Raw genomic sequence first — 9,435 nt, 5'->3', positions numbered from 1 at the left:
CATTTGAATCGACCTGTTAAATGTCCTGTAACAGAAGCACCGTGATGGAGAACCAATGGGATCGCAACAAACCTCTCTATTGTATTGTCTATTTCTGTAAGGGCATATATATATATGTGTGTTCTGACCCCAATCTGGAGTCTTCTTGCTGATTGCTGATTGACAGAGGTTTCTTGCTGATGCCGGTATCTGGTCCCAGAGCGCGTGCGTATGTATAACTGTATCTTGGGTCTGTATAATTTCTTTACGCTAAATTGTACTTAGATCACAGCGTGTAACTATCTGTGCTTTACTTGAATAATACTTTGTGCTTTGGAAACACATGTTCAAAGTCTGAAGGCATTTATTTACTGTATGACTGTGTACACAGATAGCGTCAATTTTAGAAGGTATAGGCAGGTTCTTAGAAGGTAAAGGCAGGTTCTTAGGAGGTATAGGCAAGAGCGTATAGAGGTTTAAATTTAGAATCCTTAGTGTTCTTGATTTGGCCAGGGAAATAATTCTTCTGTCATCCACCACAGTTGTTTTCCGTGGTCTTCTGGGTCTTTTGGTGTTGCTGAGCTCTCCGGTGCGTTCTTTCTTTTTAAGAATGTTCCAAACAGTTGATTTGGCCACACCTAATGTCTTTGCTATCTCTCTGATGGGTTTGTTTTGATTTTTCAGCCTAATGATGGCTTGCTTCACTGATAGTGACAGCTCTTTGGATCTCATATTGAGAGGCGACAGCAACTGATTCCAAATGCAAATGTCACACCTAGAATCAACTCCAGACCTTTCACCTGCTTAATTGATAATGAAATAACGAGGGAATAGCCCACACCTGTCCATGAAACAGCTTTTGAGTTGATAGTCCCATTACTTTTGGCCCCTTAAAAAGTGGGAGGCACATATAGAAACAGTTGTAATTCCTACACCGTTCACCTGATTTGGATGTAATTACCCTCAAATTAAATCTGAAAGTCTGCAGGTAAAGCACATCTTGTTTGTTTCATTTCAAAACCATCGTGGTGGTGAATAGAGGCCAAAATATGACAATTCTGTCAATGTCCCAATATTTATGGACCTGACTGTATGTATGTATGTGTGTGTATATATATGACAGATGTGATCATACAGGGCACATATAGGGGTGTAGAGGGTACATATAGGACAGGTGTGATCATATGAGACACCTATAGAGGGTACATATAGGACATGTGTGATCATACGGGACACCTATAGGGGTGTAGACGGTACGTATAGGACGTGTGATCATACGGGACACCTATAGGGGTGTAGAGAGTATATATAGGACAGATGTGATCATACAGGACACATATAGGTGTGGAGAGGGTACATGTAGGACAGATGTGATTATTCAGGACACCTATAGGGGTGTAGAGGGCACATATAGGACATATGTGATCACACAGGACACCTATAGGGGTGAAGAGGGTACATATAGGACATATGTGATCATACAGGACACCTATAGGGGTGAAGAGAGTACATATAGGACATATGTGATCATACAGGACACCTATAGGGGTGAAGAGAGTACATATAGGACATATGTGATCATACAGGGTACATATAGGATATATGTTGTACATACAGGACAGATGTGAACATACAGGACACATATAGGAGTCAAGAGGGTACATATAGAACAAATGTGATCATACAGGACATATATATATGCATGTAGAGGGTACATATACGGTGTATACGGTATATATAGGACAAATGTGATCATACAGGACACATATAGGGGTGTATAGGGTACATATAGGACAAATGTGATCATACAGGACACATATAGGCGTGTAGAGGGTACATATACAGTGTATAGGGTATATATGGGTATATATAGGATATATCATGGGGTACATATAGGACAAATGTGATCATATAGGACACATAGGGTACATATAGGATATATGGGGTACATTTAGGACAAATGTGATCATACAGGACACATAGGCGTGTAGAGGGTACATATACGGTGTATAGGGTATATATAGGATATATGGGGTACATATAGGACAAATGTGATCATACAGGACACATATAGGGGTGTATAGGGTACATATAGGATATATGGGGTACATATAGGACAAATGTGATCATACAGGACACATATAGGCGTGTAGAGGGTACATATACGGTGTATAGGGTATATATAGGATATATGGGGTACATATAGGACAGATGTGATCATACAGGACACATATAGGGTACATATACGGGGTATAGGGTATATATAGGATGTATGGAGTACATATAGGACAGATGTGATCATACAGGACACGTATAGGGGTGTAGAGGGTACACATAGGATATATAGCGTATATATAGGACAGATGTGATCATACAGGACACCTATAGGGGTGTATAGAGTACATATAGGATATATAGGGTACATATAGGACAGATGTGATCATACAGGACACGTATAGGGGTGTAGAGAGTACATATAGGATATATAGGGTACATATAGGACAGATGTGCTCATACAGGACACGTATAGGGGTGTAGAGGGTACACATAGGATATATAGGGCATATATAGGACAGATGTGATCATACAGGAAACCTATAGGGGTGTATAGGGTATATATAGGATATATAGGGCATATATAGGACAGATGTGATCATACAGGACACGTATAGGGGTGTAGAGGGTACACATAGGATATATAGGGCATATATAGGACAGATGTGATCATACAGGACACCTATAGGGGTGTATAGGGTATATATAGGATATATAGGGCATATATAGGACAGATGTGATCATACAGGACACGTATAGGGGTGTAGAGGGTACACATAGGATATATAGGGCATATATAGGACAGATGTGATCATACAGGACACGTATAGGGGTGTAGAGGGTACACATAGGATATATAGGGTATATATAGGACAGAGGTGATCATACAGGACACCTATAGGGGTGTATAGGGTATATATAGGATATACAGGGCATATATAGGACAGATGTGATCATACAGGACACGTATAGGGGTGTAGAGGGTACACATAGGATATATAGGGCATATATAGGACAGATGTGATCATACAGGACACGTATAGGGGTGTAGAGAGTACATATAGGATATATAGGGTATATATAGGACAGAGGTGATCATACAGGACACCTATAGGGGTGTAGAGGGTACACATAGGATATATAGGGTATATATAGGACAGAGGTGATCATACAGGACACCTATAGGGGTGTAGAGAGTACATATAGGATATATAGGGTATATATAGGACAGATGTGATCATACAGGACACGTATAGGGGTGTAGAGGGTACACATAGGATATATAGGGTATATATAGGACAGAGGTGATCATACAGGACACCTATAGGGGTGTAGAGGGTACACATAGGATATATAGGGTATATATAGGACAGAGGTGATCATACAGGACACCTATAGGGGTGTAGAGAGTACATATAGGATATATAGGGTATATATAGGACAGATGTGATCATACAGGACACGTATAGGGGTGTAGAGGGTACACATAGGATATATAGGGTATATATAGGACAGAGGTGATCATACAGGACACCTATAGGGGTGTAGAGGGTACACATAGGATATATAGGGTATATATAGGACAGAGGTGATCATACAGGACACCTATAGGGGTGTAGAGAGTACATATAGGATATATAGGGTATATATAGGACAGATGTGATCATACAGGACACGTATAGGGGTGTAGAGGGTACACATAGGATATATAGGGTATATATAGGACAGAGGTGATCATACAGGACACCTATAGAGGTGTAGAGAGTACATATAGGATATATAGGGTATATATAGGACAGATGTGATCATACAGGACACGTATAGGGGTGTAGAGGGTACACATAGAATATATGGGGTACATTTAGGACAAATGTGATCATACAGGACACATATAGGCGTGTAGAGGGTACATATACGGTGTATAGGGTATATATAGGATATATGGGGTACATATAGGACAAATGTGATCATACAGGACACATATAGGGGTGTATAGGGTACATATAGGATATATGGGGTACATATAGGACAAATGTGATCATACAGGACACATATAGGCGTGTAGAGGGTACATATACGGTGTATAGGGTATATATAGGATATATGGGGTACATATAGGACAGATGTGATCATACAGGACACATATAGGGTACATATACGGGGTATAGGGTATATATAGGATGTATGGAGTACATATAGGACAGATGTGATCATACAGGACACGTATAGGGGTGTAGAGGGTACACATAGGATATATAGCGTATATATAGGACAGATGTGATCATACAGGACACCTATAGGGGTGTATAGAGTACATATAGGATATATAGGGTACATATAGGACAGATGTGATCATACAGGACACGTATAGGGGTGTAGAGAGTACATATAGGATATATAGGGTACATATAGGACAGATGTGCTCATACAGGACACGTATAGGGGTGTAGAGAGTACATATAGGATATATAGGGTACATATAGGACAGATGTGCTCATACAGGACACGTATAGGGGTGTAGAGGGTACACATAGGATATATAGGGCATATATAGGACAGATGTGATCATACAGGACACCTATAGGGGTGTATAGGGTATATATAGGATATATAGGGCATATATAGGACAGATGTGATCATACAGGACACGTATAGGGGTGTAGAGGGTACACATAGGATATATAGGGCATATATAGGACAGATGTGATCATACAGGAAACCTATAGGGGTGTATAGGGTATATATAGGATATATAGGGCATATATAGGACAGATGTGATCATACAGGACACGTATAGGGGTGTAGAGGGTACACATAGGATATATAGGGCATATATAGGACAGATGTGATCATACAGGACACCTATAGGGGTGTATAGGGTATATATATGATATATAGGGCATATATAGGACAGATGTGATCATACAGGACACGTATAGGGGTGTAGAGGGTACACATAGGATATATAGGGTATATATAGGACAGAGGTGATCATACAGGACACCTATAGGGGTGTATAGGGTATATATAGGATATACAGGGCATATATAGGACAGATGTGATCATACAGGACACGTATAGGGGTGTAGAGGGTACACATAGGATATATAGGGCATATATAGGACAGATGTGATCATACAGGACACGTATAGGGGTGTAGAGAGTACATATAGGATATATAGGGTATATATAGGACAGAGGTGATCATACAGGACACCTATAGGGGTGTAGAGGGTACACATAGGATATATAGGGTATATATAGGACAGAGGTGATCATACAGGACACCTATAGGGGTGTAGAGAGTACATATAGGATATATAGGGTATATATAGGACAGATGTGATCATACAGGACACGTATAGGGGTGTAGAGGGTACACATAGGATATATAGGGTATATATAGGACAGAGGTGATCATACAGGACACCTATAGGGGTGTAGAGGGTACACATAGGATATATAGGGTATATATAAGACAGAGGTGATCATACAGGACACCTATAGGGGTGTAGAGGGTACACATAGGATATATAGGGCATATATAGGACAGATGTGATCATACAGGACACGTATAGGGGTGTAGAGGGTATATATAGGAGAAATAACGGTGACTGACCGGTAGATGAGCGCCCTCCGGCGGTAATGACGCGCTCTGTCTTTCTCTGACATCACAGTGACGATATTATTCACATTGAGCGACTGATGATGACGTCACCCAGTTCCTAGTTTCCCTATAAACATTTCCGCTTAGCAGCCCGCCTCTATCGGATGTGACGTACATTGTGCGCCGCTGACAGGGGTTGGTCAGCTGATCATACTACTAGTGTCACATGACTCTACCCTCCAATCAGCGCAGCCTATTTGTCCACGTGGCACCTCCAGCGTCTAATCTCTGTGTTAATGTGAGTACAAGTGTGAGTGTGACCAGCAGCCCCCTCCTCAGTGTGAGTGTGACCAGCAGCCCCCTCCTCAGTGTGAGTGAAGTGTGATCAGCAGCCCCCTCCTCAGTGTGACCAACAGCCCCCTCCTCAGTGTGACCAGCAGCCCCCTCCTCAGTGTGAGTGTGACCAGCAGCCCCCTCCTCAGTGTGAGTGTGACCAGCAGCCCCCTCCTCAGTGTGAGTGTGACCAGCAGCCCCCTCCTCAGTGTGAGTGTGATCAGCAGCCCCCTCCTCAGTGTGTGTAATCAATCAGCAGCCCCCTCCTCAGTGTGAGTGTAGTGTGACCAGCAGCCCCCTCCTCAGTGTGACCAGCAGCCCCCTCCTCAGTGTGAGTGAAGTGTGATCAGCAGCCCCCTCCTCAGTGTGAGTGTAGTGTGATCAGCAGCCCCCTCCTCAGTGTGAGTGTAGTGTGATCAGCAGCCCCCTCCTCAGTGTGACCAGCAGCCCCCTCCTCAGTGTGAGTGAAGTGTGATCAGCAGCCCCCTCCTCAGTGTGAGTGTAGTGTGACCAACAGCCCCCTCCTCAGTGTGATCAGCAGCCCCCTCCTCAGTGTGAGTGTAGTGTGATCAGCAGCCCCCTCCTCAGTGTGAGTGTAGTGTGATCAGCAGCCCCCTCCTCAGTGTGAGTGTAGTGTGATCAGCAGCCCCCTCCTCAGTGTGACCAGCAGCCCCCTCCTCAGTGTGAGTGTAGTGTGATCAGCAGCCCCCTCCTCAGTGTGAGTGTAATCAATCAGCAGCCCCCTCCTCAGTGTGACCAACAGCCCCCTCCTCAGTGTGAGTGTGACCAGCAGCCCCCTCCTCAGTGTGAGTGTGACCAGCAGCCCCCTCCTCAGTGTGAGTGTGACCAGCAGCCCCCTCCTCAGTGCGAGTGTGACCAGCAGCCCCCTCCTCAGTGCGAGTGTGACCAGCAGCCCCCTCCTCAGTGCGAGTGTGACCAGCAGCCCCCTCCTCAGTGCGAGTGTGACCAGCAGCCCCCTCCTCAGTGTGAGTGTGACCAGCAGCCCCCTCCTCAGTGTGAGTGTGACCAGCAGCCCCCTCCTCAGTGTGAGTGTGACCAGCAGCCCCCTCCTCAGTGTGAGTGTGACCAGCAGCCCCCTCCTCAGTGTGAGTGTGATCAGCAGCCCCCTCCTCAGTGTGTGTAATCAATCAGCAGCCCCCTCCTCAGTGTGAGTGTAGTGTGACCAGCAGCCCCCTCCTCAGTGTGACCAGCAGCCCCCTCCTCAGTGTGAGTGAAGTGTGATCAGCAGCCCCCTCCTCAGTGTGAGTGTAGTGTGATCAGCAGCCCCCTCCTCAGTGTGAGTGTAGTGTGATCAGCAGCCCCCTCCTCAGTGTGACCAGCAGCCCCCTCCTCAGTGTGAGTGAAGTGTGATCAGCAGCCCCCTCCTCAGTGTGAGTGTAGTGTGACCAACAGCCCCCTCCTCAGTGTGATCAGCAGCCCCCTCCTCAGTGTGAGTGTAGTGTGATCAGCAGCCCCCTCCTCAGTGTGAGTGTAGTGTGATCAGCAGCCCCCTCCTCAGTGTGAGTGTAGTGTGATCAGCAGCCCCCTCCTCAGTGTGACCAGCAGCCCCCTCCTCAGTGTGAGTGAAGTGTGATCAGCAGCCCCCTCCTCAGTGTGAGTGTAGTGTGACCAACAGCCCCCTCCTCAGTGTGACCAGCAGCCCCCTCCTCAGTGTGAGTGTAGTGTGATCAGCAGCCCCCTCCTCAGTGTGAGTGTAATCAATCAGCAGCCCCCTCCTCAGTGTGACCAACAGCCCCCTCCTCAGTGTGAGTGTGACCAGCAGCCCCCTCCTCAGTGTGAGTGTGACCAGCAGCCCCCTCCTCAGTGTGAGTGTGACCAGCAGCCCCCTCCTCAGTGCGAGTGTGACCAGCAGCCCCCTCCTCAGTGCGAGTGTGACCAGCAGCCCCCTCCTCAGTGCGAGTGTGACCAGCAGCCCCCTCCTCAGTGCGAGTGTGACCAGCAGCCCCCTCCTCAGTGCGAGTGTGACCAGCAGCCCCCTCCTCAGTGCGAGTGTGACCAGCAGCCCCCCCCTCAGTGTGAGTGTAGTGTGAGCAGGAGCTGCCTCAGTGTGAGTGTAGTCAGCAGCCCCCTCAGTGTGAGTATAGTCAGCAGCCCCCTCAGTATGAGTGTAGTGTAATCAGCAGCTCCCTCAGTGTGAGTATAGTCAGCAGCCCCCTCAGTTTGAGTGTAATCAGCAGCCCCCTCAGTGTGAGTGAAATCAGCAGCCCCCTCAGTGTGAGCGTAATCAGCAGCCCCCTCAGTGTGAGTGCAGCGCAGCGGCATATCCCCCATTACACCGTTTCGGCACCAGCAGCCTCCTGTACACGTACAGTACACTGTGCAGCCCTCAGGTACAGTACACTGTGCAGCCCTCAGGTACAGTACAGTGTGCAGCCCTCAGGTACAGTACACTGTGCAGCTCTCAGGTACAGTACACTGTGCAGCCCTCAGGTACAGTACACTGTGCAGCCCTCAGGTACAGTACACTGTGCAGCCCTCAGGTACAGTACACTGTGCAGCCCTCAGGTACAGTACACTGTGCAGCCCTCAGGTACAGTACACTGTGCAGCCCTCAGGTACAGTACACTGTGCAGCCCTCAGGTACAGTACACTGTGCAGCCCTCAGGTACAGTACACTGTGCAGCCCTCAGGTACAGTACACTGTGCAGCCCTCAGGTACAGTACACTGTGCAGCCCTCAGGTACAGTACACTGTGCAGCCCCCAGGTACAGTACACTGTGCCGCCCCCAGGTACAGTACACTGTGCAGCCCCCAGGTACAGTACACTGTGCAGCCCCCAGGTACAGTACACTGTGCAGCCCCCAGGTACAGTACACTGTGCAGCCCCCAGGTACAGTACACTGTGCAGCCCCCAGGTACAGTACAGTGTGCAGCCCCCAGGTACAGTACAGTGTGCAGCCCCCAGGTACAGTACAGTGTGCAGCCCCCAGGTACAGTACAGTGTGCAGCCCTCAGGTACAGTACAGTGTGCAGCCCTCAGGTACAGTACAGTGTGCAGCCCTCAGGTACTGTGAGTGATCTGTGAGAGACTTAGGTGCTGGGCAGTGCTGGCCCGGATCATATTTCCTAGATGTAAAATAAATCCCCCACGTAGGCTCGGGTGTGAGGGCCTCTGATTTACAGATGATCAGCAGGTTGCAATATGGCGCCAGACACCCACCATTTTATTATAATGTACGTCGCCACAAGTCACTGTCCCTAGTAGTCTCTGAATGTCATAGTGTGTGACCACCAGTCACTGTCCCTAGAAGTCTCTGAATGTCAGTGTGCGACCACCAGTCACTGTCCCCAGGAAGCTCTGAATGACATAGTGTGCGACCACCAGTCACTGTCCCTAGAAGTCTCTGAATGTCATAGTGTGCGACCACCAGTCACTGTCCCTAGAAGTCTCTGAATGACATAGTGTGCGACCACCAGTCACTGTCCCCAGGAAGCTCTGA

At 47.3% G+C, this 9,435-nt stretch overlaps 1 protein-coding gene across 3 annotated transcripts in view; it reads left to right on the top strand.

The window, feature by feature from the left end:
• Positions 1 to 5,827: 5,827 nt before the first annotated feature.
• Positions 5,828 to 9,435, top strand: part of RUSF1 (RUS family member 1) — a 122,364-nt gene continuing 118,756 nt past the window's right edge. The window contains exon 1 of one of the 3 annotated variants that reach the window (XR_015874943.1): positions 5,828 to 5,939. Coding sequence is in view for 1 of the 3 variants with exons in the window: in XM_088462262.1 (XP_088318388.1) it covers positions 5,868 to 5,939 (72 nt within the window). In the remaining 2 variants the exon portion in view is untranslated. Of the gene's footprint in view, positions 5,940 to 7,961; positions 7,981 to 9,435 lie in introns of those variants that run through there. The other 2 variants (XM_088462262.1, XM_088462263.1) reach the window with 2 other exon arrangements.

This window comes from Taudactylus pleione, unplaced genomic scaffold (genome assembly GCF_031769625.1).
Source record: "Taudactylus pleione unplaced genomic scaffold, aTauple2 ptg001176l, whole genome shotgun sequence".
Classification (NCBI taxonomy): Eukaryota; Metazoa; Chordata; class Amphibia; order Anura; family Myobatrachidae; genus Taudactylus; species Taudactylus pleione.
Note: the sequence above shows the minus strand (reverse complement) of the source record. Positions and strands in the feature narration are given on the sequence as shown.